This window comes from Heliangelus exortis, chromosome 1 (assembly GCF_036169615.1).
Source record: "Heliangelus exortis chromosome 1, bHelExo1.hap1, whole genome shotgun sequence".
Taxonomy (NCBI): Eukaryota; Metazoa; Chordata; class Aves; order Apodiformes; family Trochilidae; genus Heliangelus; species Heliangelus exortis.
Genome location: NC_092422.1, coordinates 1,421,035 through 1,438,223, shown reverse-complemented (window position 1 = coordinate 1,438,223; position 17,189 = coordinate 1,421,035). Strand labels below are relative to the sequence as shown.

Sequence of the window (17,189 nt, the reverse complement as noted above, 5' to 3'; positions counted from 1 at the left end):
GCCTCGGAGTATCCCTGGGGGGGGGGGAATTGGTTCCCCTCAAGTTGCTTTTCCCGTGGGTGGTGACCCCGGTGCTTCCCCTTGGGCAGGGATCTCCTGGTGATGAAGAGGAGTGGGATGTGCTGGTGGCTCATCACTGTCCTGGGGGTGAGTACAGCCTCAGCCTCATCCCAAGATCATCCCGAGCTCATCCCGAGCTCATCCCGAGCTCATCCCGAGCTCACCTCGAGCTCACCTCGAGCTCACCCCAAGCTCATCCCAAGCTCATCCCCCAAGCTCATCCCGAGCTCATCCCCTAAACTCATCCCCCAAGCTCATCCCCTAAACTCATCCCCCAAGCTCATCCCCCCAAGCTCATCCCCCCAAGCTCATCCCCCCAAGCTCATCCCCCCAAGCTCATCCCCCCAAGCTCATCCCCCAAGCTCATCCCCCCAAGCTCATCCCCCCAAGCTCATCCCCCCAAGCTCATCCCCCAAGCTCATCCCCCCAAGCTCATCCCCCCAAGCTCATCCCCCAAGCTCATCCCCCAAACTCATCCCCTAAACTCATCCTGAGCTCATCCCCCAAGCTCATCCCCCAAGCTCATCCCCCAAGCTCATCCCCCAGACTCATCCCCCAAACTCATCCCCTAAACTCATCCTGAGCTCATCCCCCAAGCTCATCCCCCAAGCTCATCCCCCAAGCTCATCCCCCAAGCTCATCCCCAAGCTCATCCCCCAGACTCATCCCCCAAACTCATCCCCTAAACTCATCCTGAGCTCATCCCCCAAGCTCATCCCTAAACTCATCCTGAGCTCATCCCCCAAGCTCATCCCCCAAGCTCATCCCCCAAGCTCATCCCTAAACTCATCCTGAGCTCATCCCCCAGCTCATCCCCCAAGCTCATCCCAGGCTCATCCTGAGCTCACCTCGAGCTCACCCCAAACTCATCCCAAGCTCACGCCCCCAGGCTCCCCCCCCCCAGGCTTACCCCACAAACATCCCAAGCTCACCCCAAGCTCATCCCAGGCTCACCCCAAACTCACCTGAAGCTCATCCCCCAAACTCTTCCCCCAAGCTCATCCCAAGATCACCCCAAACACATCCCCCAGGCTCACCCCAAACTCACCCCAAACTCACCCCAAACTCACCCCAAACTCACCCCAAACTCACCCCAGCCTCACCCCAAGCTCACCCCCCAAGCTCATCCCAAACTCATCCCAAACTCATCCCAAACTCACCCAGGCTCACCCCCCAAGCTCATCCCAAGCTCATCCCAAGCTCATCCCAAGCTCATCCCAAGCCCATCCCAAGCTCATCCCAGGCTTACCCCCAAGCTCACCCCACAGACATCCCTGGCTCACCCCAAACTCATCCCCCAAGCTCACCCCAATCTCTCCTCCTCATCCTTCCCACCCCAAGGCCCCAGAGCTGCTCCCTGGGGGGACTTTTCCAGAGTTGTCCATGCCCTGAGTTTTGCATCCATCCTCTTGGTGGTTCTGTGTTTGCCTGGACCATGGTGCACGTGGTGGGTTTTTATCCCCCTCGTGAGGGGTTTGCATCCCCCATGGCACGTGCAAGGGGTTTGCACCATCACATCCTTGTGTTGGGTTTCCATGGCATCACTTGTGCCAGGATGGCACCTGCCATAGTGCATGTGATGGGTTTTTATCCCCCACGTGAGGGGTTTTTATCCCCCACATGAGGGGTTTGCATCCCCCATGGCACGTGCAAGGGGTTTGCACCATCACATCCTTGTGTTTGGTTTCCATGGCATCCCTTGTGCCAGGATGGCACCTGCCATGGTGCCCGTGATAGGTTTGTGTCCCCCACGTGAGGGGTTTTTATCCCCACATGAGGGATTTTTATCCCCCGTGGCACGTGCAATGGGTTTGCACCATCACATCCTTGTGTTTGGTTTCCATGGCATCCCTTGTGCCAGGATGGCACCTGCCATGGTGCCCGTGATGGGTTTGCACTCCTCAGGACACAAGCAATGAGTTTGCACCCTCATTGTGCATGTGCTGGGGATGCATCTGTGCTGTCCTGGTCCGTGCATCACCAGGATTCACCAGGAGCGTGAATCCATCCTGCTGGTGGCACTGGCTTTGCCCTGGCTGTGGTGCATGCAGTGACCTTGCACCCCCCCGTGGTACTTGTGATGCATCTCCTGCAGTGACTTTGCACCCCCCTCACCCCTCGTGCCAGCTTGGGACCCTGAGCTGGCACCCGTGGTGTCACCGGTGACCACTTTGCACCCCGTGGGTGGTTTGCACCCATCCTCTTGGTTTTTTTTTTTCGCACCCCCCCTTCCTGGGGGGGCTTTCACCTCCCCCACACCCCCCAGGCTGGAGGAGGAGCTGGTGCTGAGCTCCTCTCTGCTTCTCCCCCAGGTGCTGAGCGGATCCAGCGCCGGGAGCCACCATTCCCAGGATCCCAGGATGCCCGGATGCCCCCCAGGAGAGGAGCCCACGGTGGGGGTGAGGAGTGGGGAGCCTGGGGAGGGGACAAGGCATGGGGAGGGGACAGGGCAGGCTTCAGCCACCCCCCCAACCTCCTTTTTTCCCTCCATCCAGGGTCCCTCCTGTCGAGTTTGTCCCCCTGGCACCTTCTCCCCAGGGAACGTCTCCTGCTCCGCTCACACCCGCTGCCAGGATGGCAACAGGATCCTGGTGGCACCAGGGACACTGGTGACAGACACCAGCTGTGGGTCCTGCCTGCCAGGGTGAGCCCAGTGGGGACCTGGATGCTGGGGAGATGCTGGAAACCCCCCCCTCCCCTCCCAGCCCCACTGCTGGATCCTCACCCTTCCCACCCCCCCCCTTCCATCCCCCTCCACCCCTCCTGCAGGTTTACAGCCCTGGAGGGGAGAGGGAGCCCCGGGGCCGGTGCCTGCCCTGTGCCACTGCACCCCACAGCACCCCAGGGTGCCCAGGTGGGTGTCCGGGTGCTCCTGGTGCAGGATGTGTCCCCCCTCCTTGCTCGGGGACGTGGCTCGTGACACGAGTGGCTTCTGCTTCTTTGGGGCTCGATCCCGCTCCTATTTCCTCCGGACAACACCCACCCCTGGGAAGCTGAGCTGCTCCTTGTCCCTCCTCCCAAAAAAGCCCGACGGAGGATCCGCAGCCCAGAAACTCCGGATTGGCCAACGGGGAGCAACGGGACACGAGTGGTCCCCAGGGGTGAGAAAGAGGAGGAGGAGGAGGAGGAAGAAGAGGCGACGCAGGCGGCCGTGCTGACCGTCGTCCCTGTCTTCTGCACCATGGGCTTGTTGGGCATCCTGGTCTGCAACCTCCTGAAGAAAAAGGGGTTCTACTGCACCACTGCCAAGGATCCTCAGCCCTCTGGCCCAGGTGAGCTCCTGGGGATCCCCAGCACCTTCTGGTGAGTCCTGCAGCCAGGTCTGGAGCTCCTGGTACAAGGAAAATGTGGATGTGGTGGGATGTGTCCAGAGAAGGTCCAGGAGGATGCTCAGAGGGTTGGAGCAGCTCTGGAGTGAGGACACTGAGAGAGTTGGGGTTGTTGAGTCTGGAGAGGAGAAGGCTCCAAGGAGAGCTCAGAGCAACCTTGATAGATCTGAAGGGGCTCCAGGAAAGCTGGGGAGGGACTTGTGAGGATGTCAGGGAGGGACAGGACATGGGGAATTTGAGAGGTGAGAGGGGAGAGTGAGGTTGGAGATGGGGAAGAAATTCTGGAATTTGAGGGTGGGGAGAGCCTGGATCAGGTTGAGAGAGTTGGGGGTGTTCAGTCTGGAGAAGAGAAGTGAGGAGAGGAAACCTTGGAGCTAAACCCAGAAAGCCAACCATGTCCTGGGCTGCACCAAGAGAAGGGTGGGCAGCAGGTCAAGGGAGGGGATTCTCCCCCTCTGCTCTCCTGAGACCCCACCTGGAGTTCTGCATCCAGGTCTGAGCTCCTGGTACAAGAAAAACCTGGAAGTGGTGGGATGTGTCCAGAGAAGGTCCAGGAGGATGCTCAGAGGGTTGGAGCAGCTCTGGAGTGAGGACACTGAGAGAGTTGGGGGTGTTGAGTCTGGAGAGGAGAAGGCTCCAAGGAGAGCTCAGAGCAACCTTCATAGATCTGAAGGGGCTCCAGGAAAGCTGGGGAGGGACTTGTGAGGATGTCAGGGAGGGACAGGACATGGGGAATTTGAGAGGTGAGAGGGGAGATTGAGGTTGGAGATGGGGAAGAAATTCTGGAATTTGAGGGTGGGGAGAGCCTGGAACAGGTTGAGAGAGTTGGGGGTGTTCAGTCTGGAGAAGAGAAGGTTCTGGGGAGCCCTTGGAGCAGCTTCCAGTGCCTGAAGGGGCTCCAGGAAAGCTGGGAGGGACTTTGGACAAGGGCCTGGAGGGATGGGATGAGGGGGAAGGGTTTCCAGCTGCAAGAGGGGAGATGGAGAGGAGATCTTGGGGAGGGAGAAATTGTTTGGGGTGAGGGTGCTGAGCCCCTGTCCTAGGGTGCCCAAGGAAGCTGTGACTGCCCCATCCCTGGCAGTGTCTCAGCCCAGGTTGGATGGGGCTTGGAGCAACCTGGGCTGTGGGAGGGGGCCCTGCACATCCAGGGTTGGAACTGGAGGAGCTGGAAGGTCCCTTCCAACCCTGACAATTCTCTGATTCTATGAAGAAAACTGGGGAGGGCTTTGGACACGGGGGGGAAGGGAGAAGAGAAGGGAAATGGGTTAAAACTTGGAGAGAAAGGGGAGATTGAGGTTGGAGATGGGGAAGAAATTCTGGAGTTTGAGGGTGGGGAGAGCCTGGCACATGTTGTCCAGAGAGGTGGTGGAAGATTTTCCCATCCCTGGAAGTTTTTAAGGGCAGGCTGGATAGGGCTCTGAGCAACCTGATCCAGTGGGAGGTGTCCCTGTCCTTGGCAGGGAGTTGGACCTGGATGATCTTAAAGGTCCCTTCCAACCCAAACCCTTCTATGGCTCTGTGATCCCACATCCATCCCACCTCCATCTGGTTCCCTCAGGATGATGTTTCCCACAGCATTCTCCTGGAAAACTGCTCATGGCTTGGACGTGGGCTGGTGTAGACTTCAGTGGGGAAAAAAAGTGGCTGATGGCAGGGCCCAAAGGGTTGGGGTGTTCTCCAGGGCTCAGTTTTGGGGTCACTTCTCTTTCATGTCTTTATCAAGGATCTGGAGGAGGGGATGGAGTGCACCCTCAGTCTGTTTGCAGATGACACCAAGTTTGGGGGGTGGAGAATTGACCTGCATAAGGGCAAGAAGGATCTGCAGAGGATGTGGATGGGTTGGATTGATGGGTTGAGGCTCTGCAGAGGGACCTGGAGAGACTGGATCCATAGGGCAATTGTCTGAGGTTCTGCAAGGCCAAGTGTCACATCCTGCACTTGGGTCACACCAACCCCAGGCAATGCTCCAGGCTTAGAAAACTTGGAAAGTGCCCTGAGGAAGAGGAGCTGGGGGTGATGAATATGACCCAGTGTGTGCCCAGGTGGCCCAGAAGGCCCCCAGCATCCTGGCTCCCATCAGCACTGGTGTGGCCACCAGCAGGAGCAGGGCAGGGATTGTCCCCCTGGGGTGGGCACTGGGGAGGCTGCACCTGAAATCCTGGGGTCAGTTTTGGGTCCCTTCTGCCAAGAAGGACATTGAGGGGCTGGAGTGTGTCCAGAGAAGGGGAATGGAGCTGGGGAAGGGTCTGGAGCAGAAATCTGAGCAGGAGCAGCTGAGGGAGCTGGGGGTGTTCAGCCTGGAGAAAAGGAGGAGGAGGGGAGAACTTCTGGATCTCTGCAACTCCCTGAGAGGAGCTTGGAGTGAGGAGGGGTTGGGCTCTGCTCCCAAGGAACAAGTGATGGGAAAAGAGGAAATGGCCTCAAGTTGCACCAGGAGAGGTTTAGATTAAATATTAGAAACAATTTCTTCCCCAAGAGGGACCTTCTGGCTCCCTAAAACTCTCAGAAAGGAGGTTGGGGTAAGGAGGGGTTGGTTTCTTCTCCCAAGGAACAAGTGACAGAACAAGAGGAAATGGCCTCAAGGTGCAAGAGAGCAGGTTTAGGTTGGATATTGGGAACAATTCCTTCCTGGAAAGGGTTGTCCCAGGCTGCCCAGGGCAGTGGTGGAGTCCCCATCATCCCTGGAGGGATTTCCAAGCCCTGGAGCTGTGGTGCTGAGGCCATGGGGCAGTGGTGGCCTTGGCAGTGCTGGGTTCAGGGTTGGACTGGATGCTCTGAAAGGTTTTTTCCAACCCAAAGAGTTCCATGGTTCTCCCTTTGCTCATCCCAGTGACTCCTGAGCTTTCCCAGGGCGCATCCTGCTCATCACTTTTGGGGAGGAGGTGGGGGGGGGTGGTGTTTATCCCCCATCCTGGAATTTCCCAACTTTAGTGGTTGGGTTTCCCAGCTCTTCAAGGTCTTTTCCAACCTAAATCATTCCATAAACTTCTGCCTCCAGATCCCACCTCCATCTACCACCTGGAGGATGACAACGAGGACACCATCGGGGTCCTGGTGCGGTTGATCACCGAGAAGAAAGGTTGGGGGGGGGGTTGGGGGTTCCCTGGGTGGCAGGGGGGGGTGACACGGGTTGGACCCCCCTGAACACTCCCTCCCCATCCTTTTTGGTGCCCCCACCCCATCCGTAGAAAATGCTGCAGCACTGGAGGAGCTGCTGAAGGAGCATCACGGCCACCACCCGATGTCACCACTGGGCTGCACCCCCCCAGATAAGTAAGACCCCTCCGAGGCTGCCCCGGGGACCCCCTCTTTGGGTGGTCCTGTTGCTGGCATCTCTCTCCCCTTCTCCTTTTCCAGGTTGCATCTCCTGCCTCAGTTTCCCTCCCCCTGCCAGCACTTCCACACAGTGCAGGGTCCCTCCCCCTGCGCCCGCTGCGAGGAGAAGAAGTGGCCCCAGATCCTGCCACCCCCCAGTCCTCCCAGTCCCCCCAGTCCGGTCACCACCCACTCGGTTGGAGGTAAGCAGAGACCCCCCCCCTAACCCCCAGCATGTGTGTCCCCCCCCTTCCTCCTTGAGGATGGGGACATGGATGTCATGGATGTGTCATCCCCCCCCCTTCCCAGGTTTCAGGTGTCCCGGATCCCGAGACGAGGAGCGAGGTGGGGGGTGACATCCCCTGGGGTCCCCTCCCTGGTGGGAGTGGGATGGGACCCCCCTGGCTGAAAAGCACCCGTGGGCCTCCTGAGGTGAGGGGGGGGCAAAGGGAAGGGGGGGGGGGTTCCCTTTGTGAGGGTTGGAGGGGGGGTGGGGGGGTCCCTCCTGGTGGGCTGAGGAGCGGTCACTCTGAAACTTAATGAGGGGTTTGGGGGGGCAGAGGCCAATCCCCCCCCCACCCCCCCTGGGTGTCCTCCAGCAGCTGAGAAATTTATGGAAATAGTTAAAAAATTGAGCCTGGGGGGGACCTGGGGAGTCTCCCTCTCCCCTTTTTCCTCCCCCTCTTTTCCCCCCCCCTTTTTTCCCCCCCCCTTTTCCGCCCCCCCCTTTTCCCCCCCCCTTTTCCCCCCCCCTTTCCCCCCCCCTTTTCCCCCCTTTTTCCCCCCTTTTTCCCCCTTTTCTCCCCCCTTTTCACCCCCCCTTTTCACCCCCCCTTTCCCCCCCCCCTTTCCCCCCCCCCTTTCCCCCCCCCCTCCCCCCCCCCTTTACCCCCCCTTTTCCCCCCCCTTTTCCCCCCCCTTTTCCCCCCCTTTCCCCCCCCTTTTCCCCCCCCTTTTCCCCCCCCTTTTTCCACCCCTTTTTTCTCCCCTTTTCCCCCTCCCTTTTTCCTCCCCCTTTTTCCTTCTCTCCCATCCTGCTCCCTCCATTTATGGGGATTTTTTGGGGGGGGGGCATTAGGGTCCCCACCCCCCTCTCTGTCCCTAAATACACCCCTAGAGCCCCCCCAAAGTGCTATGCAAATGTCCCAGACAATATTTGCATATATTTGCATGTCCATGAGCCCCCCCCCCCCCCCCCCCCCCTGTCTGCACAGAGGGACACGGGGAAGGGGACATGGGGAGGGGGACACAGGGACACGGGGAAGGGGCACGGGGAAGGGACACGGGGAGGGGACACGGGGAGGGATACGGGAGGGGGACACAGGGAAGGGACACGGGGAGGGACACGGAAGGGGACACGGGAAGGGGTACGGGGAAGAGGACATGGGGAAGGGACACGGGGAGGGGGACACGGGGGAGGGGACATACGGGGAGGGGACACGGTGAGGGGATACGGGGAGGGGGACACGGGGAGGGGACACGGTGAGGGGATACGGGGAGGGGGACACGGTGAGGGGATACGGGAGGGGGACACGGGGAAGGGGACACGGGGGAGGGGGACACGGGGAAGGGGACACGGGGAGGGGGACACGGGGGAGGGGGACACGGGGGAGGGGACACGGGGAGGGGACACGGTGAGGGGATACGGGGAGGGGGACACGGGAAGGGGACACGGGGAAGGGGACACGGGAGTGAGACACGGGGAAGGGGACACAGGGACACGGGGAAGGGACACGGTGAGGGGATATGGGGAGGGGACACGGGGAAGAGGACACGGGGAGGGGACACGGGGACAGTGAGTGGGGGTGGGGACAGGGACAGGGGGGGTGTGGGGGTGCTGGCACGTCCTGGACCTGGCACAGGGTGACCCTTGGGTGACTCATGAGCAGCTGCACGGGGCGCACGTGGCCTGGGACACGCAGGGACCCGGCCCCCGAGGGCACCTGGAGTGGGGGGTGGGAGGGGGTGTGGAGGGGTGAGGAACCCCCCCCCCGGTCCTCCATGAGTGTGCACACGTGTGACACACACATACATGGGCCACACACACACATACATGTGCCACACACACGTGTAAACACACACACGTACAACACACACTTGTTTCACACACACACGTGTAAACACACGCACACCTGTACCACACACATACATGTGACACACACACGTGCAAACACACGCATGTACAACACACACATGTACAACACACACACATGTACAACACACGCATACATGTACCACACACACATGTGCCACACACACACACACACGTGCATGGAGCAACACATGGAGGTGTCACCACACCTCTACACACACGTGTGACACACATGTGCCACACACACACACGTAACACATGCACACATGTACCACACACACACATGTACTACACACACATGTGTAAGCACACACGTGTACAACACACACACTTGTATCACACACGTGTAAACACACACATGTACAACATACACTTGTATCACACACACATGTACAGCACACACATACATGTACATGTACCACAAACATGTGCCACACACACACGTGCATGAGCAACACATGGAGGTGTCACCACACCTCTACACACACTGACACACATGTACCACACACACATGTACTACACACACACATGTGTAAACACACACACGTGTACAACACACACACCTGTATCTCACACATGTAAACACACACACATGTACAACACACACACCTGTATCACACACGTGTACAACATACACATGCATGTACATGTACCACACACACATATACCACACACACACGTGCACAGAGCAACACATGGAGGTGTCACCATACATGTACCACACACACATGTACCACACACACATGTGCCACACACACATACATGTAACACATACACACTTGTGCCACACACACGTACCACACACATACCACACACACGCATGTAACATTCACACCCACGTGTAAACACACACAACACACACACTTGTATCACACACACCCACGTGTAAACACACACACATACAACACACACACTTGTATCACACACACCCACGTGTAAACACACACACATGTACCACACACACATACATGTGACACACACACGTGCAAACGCACACATGTACAACACACACACTTGTATCACACACACGTAACACACACACATACATGTGAGACACACACATGTGCACACACTTCTTTCACACACACACTTTGTATCACACACACTTGTATCACACACCCACACGTGCACAGAGCAACACATGGAGGTGTCACCACACCTCTACACACACTGACACACATGTACCACACACACACGTGCCACACACACATACATGTAACACATACACACATGTGCCACACACACGTGCCACACACATACCACACACATACATGTAACACTCACACGTGTGTACTCACATGTTTTACTCACACGTGTAAACACACACACGTACAACACACACACTTGTATCACACACATGTACCACACACACATACATGCGAGACACACACACGTGCACACACTTGTATCACACACACACTTGTATCACACACACACACACGTGCACAGAGCAACACATGGAGGTGTCACCACACCTCTACACACCCTGACACACGTGCACCCCCTTTTAGCACCCCTCCCACCCCTTTTTATCCCCTTTTTGACCTGAGGGCAGCACCCATGGGTGCACACACACTCACACACGTGTGCACCCCCTTTTAGCACCCCTCCCCACCCCTTTTTATCCCTCTCTCTGACCTGGGGGCAGCACCCATGGGTGCCCCCACCCTGCTGAGCCTCCCCAGCTGCTGGCAGTGATGGCACTGCATCCCCGGGGCTCATCCCTGTCCTCGTGTCCCTGTCACCCCGAGCTGTCCCCAAGTTCTTTGGGGGACACCTTGACCTTGCTGACCCCCTGGCCAAAGCCTGCAGGACCTCAGCATCCCGAGAGAGGGGTGGGACACCCTGGGAATGTCCTGGGGACACCCTGGGGGTGTCGTGGGGACAACCTGGGGGGGCTGCTCGGAGCTGGGGGAGTTGTCCCCTTCCTTGGGAGGGTTGGGACACCCTGGGGGTGTTGTGGGGACAACCTGAGGGGCTGCTCGGAGCTGGGGGAGTTGTCCCTTCCCTAGGGAGGGTTGGGACACCCCAGGAATGTCTTGGGGACAACTTGGGGGGGCTGCTCGGAGCTGGGGGAGTTGTCCCCTCCTGGGGAGGATTGGGACACCCTGGGTATGTCTTGGGGACAACCTGGGGGGGGTGCTCGGAGCTGGGGGTGTTGTCCCCTTCGTAGGGAGGGTTGGGATACCCCAGGAGTGTGGTGGGGACAACCTGGGGGGGCTGCTCGGAGCTGGGGGAGTTGTCCCCTCCTGGGGACACCCTGGGGGTGTTGTGGGGACAACCTGGGGGGTGCTTGGAGCTGGAGAAGTTGTCCCCTCCCTGGGGATGCCCTTGGGACACCCCAGGAGTGTGGTGGGGACAACCTGTGGGGGTGCTTGGAGCTGGGGGAGTTGTCCCCTTCCTAGGGAGGGTTGGGACACCCTGGGGGTGTCATGGGGACAACCTGGGGGGCTGCTCGGAGCTGGGGGTGTTGTCCCCTCCTGGGGACACCCTGGGGGTGTTGTGGGGACAACCTGGAGGGGTGCTTGGAGCTGGAGGAGTTGTCCCCTCCCTGGGGATGCCCTTGGGACACCCCAGGAATGTCTTGGGGACAACTTGAGGGGGCAGCTCTGAGCTGGGGGAGTTGTCCCCTCCTGGGGACACCCTGGGGGTGTCGTGGGGACAACCTGGGGGGGGGTGCTCGGAGCTGGGGGTGTTGTCCCCTTCCTAGGGAGGGTTGGGATACCCCAGGAGTGTGGTGGGGACAACCTGGGGGGGCTGCTCGGAGCTGGGGGGAGTTGTCCCCTCCTGGGGACACCTGGGGGTGTTGTGGGGACAACCTGGGGGGTGCTTGGAGCTGGAGAAGTTGTCCCCTCCCTGGGGATGCCCTTGGGACACCCCAGGAGTGTGGTGGGGACAACCTGTGGGGGTGCTTGGAGCTGGGGGAGTTGTCCCCTTCCTAGGGAGGGTTTGGGACACCCTGGGGGTGTCATGGGGACAACCTGGGGGCTGCTCGGAGCTGGGGGTGTTGTCCCCTCCTGGGGACACCCTGGGGGTGTTGTGGGGACAACCTGGAGGGGTGCTTGGAGCTGGAGGAGTTGTCCCCTCCCTGGGGATGCCCTTGGGACACCCCAGGAATGTCTTGGGGACAACTTGAGGGGGCAGCTCTGAGCTGGGGGAGTTGTCCCCTCCTGGGGACACCCTGGGGGTGTCGTGGGGACAACCTGGGGGGTGCTTGGAGCTGGAGAAGTTGTCCCCTCCCTGGGGATGCCCTTGGGACACCCCAGGAGTGTGGTGGGGACAACCTGGGGGGGTGCTTAGAGCTGGGGGTGTTGTCCCCTTCCTAGGGAGGATTGGGACACCCCGGGAGTGTCGTGGGGACAACTTGGGGGGGCTGCTCTGAACTGGAGGAGTTGACACCCCGGAATGTTGTGGGACAACCTGGGGGGGCTGCTCGGAGCTGGGGAGTTGTCCCCTCCTGGGGACACCCTGGGGGTGTTTTGGGGACAACCTGGGGGGGCTGATCTGGCCTGGGGAATTGTCCCCTCTCTAGGGAGGGTTGGGACACCCTGGGAATGTCGTGGGGACAACCTGGGGGGCTGCTCTGAGCTGGGGGAATTGTTCCTTCCCTTGGGAGGGTTGGGACACCCTGGGTATGTCTTGGGGACAACTTGGGGGGGCTGCTCTGAGCTGGGGTAGTTGTCCCCTCCTGGGGACACCCTGGGGGTGTTGTGGGGACAACCTGGGGGGTCTTATCTGAGCTGGGGGAGTTGTCCCCTCCTGGGGACACCCTGGGGGGCTGTTCTGAGCTGGGGGAGTTGTCCCCTTCCATAAGGGATGTCCCTGGGTGGTGAAAGCCACCAGGGTTTGTCCCAAGGGGTGACAGCGAGTGGCTCCTGTCACCTGGGGTGGTGCAGAGGGTTAAGTCCAGCCTCTCCCAGGGACATGGTGACATGGAGACATCCTTTGTCCCCTACAGCTGGCACCTGACCTGGAGGCTGCCTCGGGGGGACGGTGATGGCCACCAAGACCCCCCCCTGGATGGAGGACATTGGGGACCTTGGGAAAGCCCCCTGGCCCACTTGGTGCCAACGAAGCACTGGAAGTGGCTTCTGCTCCTGCCACCAAGGTGGCCACCAGCAGGACTGCAAAGCCACCATCCTGCCCAGCTGGTGAGAAGGATTCCTCCTCCTCCTCCTCCTCCTCCTCCTCGAGGTGGTGGCCATAGCATGGGGGACCTGTTGGAGAGCATCTCTGGTGGTGGTGACCACGGGGTGGTGACCCGATGGGGAGCATCTCCAGGAACCAGGAATTCCCCAAAACACAGCCCCTACCCCTTGAGGCAACAGCCCAGGGAGGATGTGCCATGGATTTGTATCCCATTGGTATTCCATGGTCACCTTCTGGGGCTGCTGAGCAGAAGCCTCTCCAAGAAGAGGATGAAATCCTGGAGTTCCTCCATCACCAGAGCTCAACGTTGCATCCCTGGAATAACCCCAAGTGGGGGATGGATTGCTCTGTTCTCCTGCATCCACATCTCCTCCTGGATCCCAAATCTCCAAGCAAGCCAGGAGGACGTGGTGGGAATGATTTGCTCCCTGTAAAACCCCCACACTCCACTTGGAGCTGGGTCTGGAGGATCCAGGAGCTTGGCCATGGCAAGGTTGAGCTTGGAGCCCCTCGAGCTCCACCACCAAAGCAGCCAAGTCCCATTCACTTCACCACCAAGTCACTGCACCAGGAAAAAAAAAAAAAAAAAAAAAAAACCAACAAAACAACCACTAAAACCCTCTCGGGCTCTTTATTAATTTTTTTTTTTTTTTTTTTAATGGTTTTTTTTTTTTTGGAAACATTTTCATAGTTCTCGACTGTTTCTACATCTTACAGTAAATATCGTACAAGTTACAAACTCTTGGCTGAAATCTGTCAGGGAGATCACGGACCTGATCTTCAGAACCAAAACCAAAAAAACCCAAAAAAACCAAACCAGAAGGAAGAAAACAAACGGGATAAACCCAAACAAATTAAACCCAAACCCCCAAAATACCCAAACACCCCCAAATTTACCTCCAGAGGGACCAACCCAGGCTCTCCCAGACCTTTGGGATTTAGACTTGGAAGACATGGCTGCTCTTGGGCTTTAGTAATTTTGGGTCTGTGTTTTTAGGGGTTTTTTTTTAATTTATTTTTCCTCAAGAGGTCCAATAATATTTTTAAAAAGTGGTGAAAAATGAATTAAAAACCTTCATGACACTTGGGGTGGGAGCCTGGCCTGGGTTGGCTCAGTGCTGGGGGAATGGGAGGGTTTGGTGCCTCCTGCATCCACTGCCTCATTTTCCAAGCATCCTTCTGTGGTGGTTCCCAATCTCCTCCTCAACCTCCTTTTATCCCAGGAAAAAAACATTTCCAACCCCCCAGCTCCATCCCTAGCTGGAAGTCCTGTTGGTTTTTTCCCTCCCACCAGCAGGACTGTTTCCAGCTGGGAATTCTCATCTCTAAATCCTACAAATTTTGCTATTCCTGCTTTGGAAAAAAAGAAGAATCCTTCTAAGAGGTTCTTTTACCCAATTTTCAATGGATCTCTAAGAGCCACAGAAAAAAAAAAACAACTTTTCCAAGCTCTCTTCCTTCTCAACCTCATCAATTTTCCTGGTTTGTTTCCTTTTTTTCCCTATGGGAATGTGAGCACGTGGCAAATATCCAGAGCTTAATCCCACTGGAAGCCCAGCCTGGTGTTCATGGTACAATGAGCAGAGAAGGGATGATAAAGGGCTGGAAAATATTAACCATTAAAAAAAACCAAAAAACCAAAAAACCAACCAACCAAAGAAAAAAAAACCCAAAATAACCCAAACCCCCTGGATTTAGGGCAATCCAGTGGCTCTTATTGCTGTTGTCTGCTGGTTGGGTTTTTTCCTCTCAAAAATTCAACCCCTCCAATGTGGTTTTGGGGGTTTCTTTTTTTCTCCTTCTTAAAAAAATAAAAATAATCCCAACCCCACTGCCTCATCCCAAATCCCTTTGGGAGGATGAAACCACTGGGATGCAGGAGGGCAAAGACCCCAGAAGGAAGGTCCAGGAAGGACCACATCCCAATGTCCATCAATTAACAAAAAAAAAAAAAAAACAACCCCAAACCAACCCTTTCAATAACATTTCATGGGAATTCCATCCTGAAATTGCCAAAAAAAAAAAAAAAAAAAATTCTGGGTTGGGTTATGAATATTCATAAAGGATAAAACCAAAGCCATGACCAGAGGGTTTTGCCACTTGGAGGCAGGATGGGAACAGGCTCTGAGGGGTTTGCTGGGGTTTGGGGTCACCACCACAAGGAATCCACTCATTTTATTTCTTATTTAGCCACAAGGAATCCCCCAAATCTGGCTCCAAAGCCAAGCAAACAGCAGGGATGGGTTGAGGGGCTCCACAATGGTTTGGGAGTTGTTTTCTTTCCTCTTTAGCTGGAATTTTCATCTCTGGATGGTTTAACCCCTCCTGGGTTGAGGCCCAAGTGGGATCCTTCACTGTAGGGAACCCTTTTCCTGTTAAGTTTTCCAGGTTTTGCTGGATTGAAGTTATTTTGAGAACCTGGTGGTAGCCACCAAAGAAGTCCCCTGATGGGCTGTGACCTCCCCAGGACCTTCACTCCAGCCATGACCTGGCCAAGGAAAAACCTTGGGATCATGAGCTTCCCTCCCATCCCTCCATCTATCCCAAAAAAACCCTACATTCCCTCTCCATGGGGAAGGGGACAGGGCTGCAGGGCAGTGCTGGCAGGAGCAGGAGGCCATCAAGCCCCACATCTCCACACCTTGGTGGGGACCATCTCACCACCATGACCTCATGAAGCCACCTTGGAAAGGAACAAAAACCACCACAGATCCCAAACCTGGAGCCATGGAATTACCCAGGAACCATTTGGTGGCCCCAGAGCCATCTGGTGGCCCTGAAGCCACTCAGTGGTCCAAGCCTCAACCCAACTGGAGGTGCCAAATACGTTCACCAAAACCTCTTGCCCAAGAGATGGGAATTATTTCCATCTCTTCACACCCTGGTTGAGTTCAGGAGTGTTTGTGCCTGGGAATAATGGGATGAGAAGCATCAGAGCTGCTGCTGATCCAGGAATTAAAAGCAACCTTTCCCCCCCATCTCAGCAGGACCATTGGGTTGTCCTCCATGGACATTGGGTTGTCCAGCTCCTGGAGCTCCTGGAGCTTTCTACCCCACCTTTGGTGTTTCCTGAGCATCTCCTTCCTAGCCAAGGGCCAAAATTTGAGCAGTTCTTCCTAAGGGTGAAGATTGCCAGGGCTAAGATGTTGTCTGCTGGGAAAGGTCCTCTGCAGAATGAGAAGAAAGCTTGTGGGACCCTGCAAGACAAAGTCCTGGAGGTTGGCTGGAGCCTCCTCCATCCCCCATGGTTGGATGGATAAAATAACAGTGAGAGTAAAAAAAGGGCCTTCAGTCCCTGGGATCCCACAGCTCTGGGGTTCTTCACCCACTTTCTTGCCCTGGAGGGTGAGAAGTTCAACCAGAGCCCTGCCAGATTTCCTTTCAAACCAGCAGAACCAACCCAACGACCTCCATATGGAAGTGCTGGCACCACCACCCAACCTGACAAACACCAACCAGGGATGGGACAACTTCCCTTGGATCCCTGAACTTCTTTCTTCCCATTAGGACCATGTTTATGGGGAAAAGCTCCAGGAGCTCCTCCCTAGAGCAGCAGGAGCCAAGCTGGGACACACACCAAGACCAAGGAGGTCTCACCCAAGGTTCTGACAACTTCCAACCTTGCTTTTCTGAAGGATCCTCCATTCTGACCTCTACACCACCATGTTCTGGTCAAGATGAGCCTCCAGAGGGGCATCCAGAGGTGTCACCTCCATCTGGAGGTGTAATCCAAGCAGAGCAACCAAGAGAAACATCTGGACACTGACTCAACACCAGCCACATCTCTGAGCTCCTTAAGGGTTTGGGATTTGGTTTCTTGTGACCCAAGAGATGGTTGCAAACATTTTTGGGTCAATGTGGCTCTTTTGAGGGACAAATCAAAAAATGATGTTTTTGTCTTAAGAGGGAAAAAAAGGAGAAGAAAAGCCTTTTTTCTGGGATGGATTTAGTGACAAAGAGTTCAAAATAAATTGTCCACCAGTACTGGATGGAAATGCAACCTCTCTGCTGCTCTCAAGACAATTTCTTGCTCTTCTTGGACACCCCAAGGTGTCACAGTCTGCTCCACCTCCTGGTGGCCTTGGCTTAAAGCTCCAAAATGAGATGTAATCCAAGCAGAGCAACCAAGAGAAACATCTGGACACTGACTCAACACCAGCCACATCTCTGAGCTCCTTAAGGACTTGGGATTTGGTCTCTTGTGACCCAAGAGATGGTTGCAAACATTTTTGGGTCAATGTGGC

General features: G+C 56.6%; 2 protein-coding genes across 3 annotated transcripts in view; one reads left to right on the top strand and one right to left on the bottom strand.

Annotated features, from left to right (window-relative positions):
• Positions 1 to 39: 39 nt before the first annotated feature.
• Positions 40 to 13,684, top strand: RELT (RELT TNF receptor). Of its 2 annotated transcripts, XR_011728823.1 has the most exons (11): positions 40 to 147; positions 2,373 to 2,459; positions 2,556 to 2,706; positions 2,831 to 2,914; positions 3,087 to 3,332; positions 6,388 to 6,468; positions 6,578 to 6,662; positions 6,747 to 6,905; positions 7,011 to 7,136; positions 12,755 to 12,947; positions 13,196 to 13,684. XR_011728823.1 is itself a non-coding variant. In XM_071758526.1 (10 exons), exons 1-9 carry the CDS (start codon positions 103 to 105, stop codon positions 7,111 to 7,113), a joined length of 1,041 nt encoding a protein of 346 aa, XP_071614627.1. In that variant the 5' UTR covers positions 40 to 102; the 3' UTR covers positions 7,114 to 7,136; positions 12,755 to 13,684. The 2 variants fall into 2 exon arrangements, 1 of the variants encoding a protein (XP_071614627.1); XM_071758526.1 differs by having other exon boundaries at positions 12,755 to 13,684.
• The window catches only part of FAM168A (family with sequence similarity 168 member A), a 200,625-nt gene continuing 196,614 nt past the window's right edge, over positions 13,179 to 17,189 (bottom strand). The window contains exon 13 of the mRNA XM_071758941.1: positions 13,179 to 17,005. The gene's annotated coding sequence lies outside the window, so the exon portion shown is untranslated. The remainder of the gene's footprint in view (positions 17,006 to 17,189) is intronic.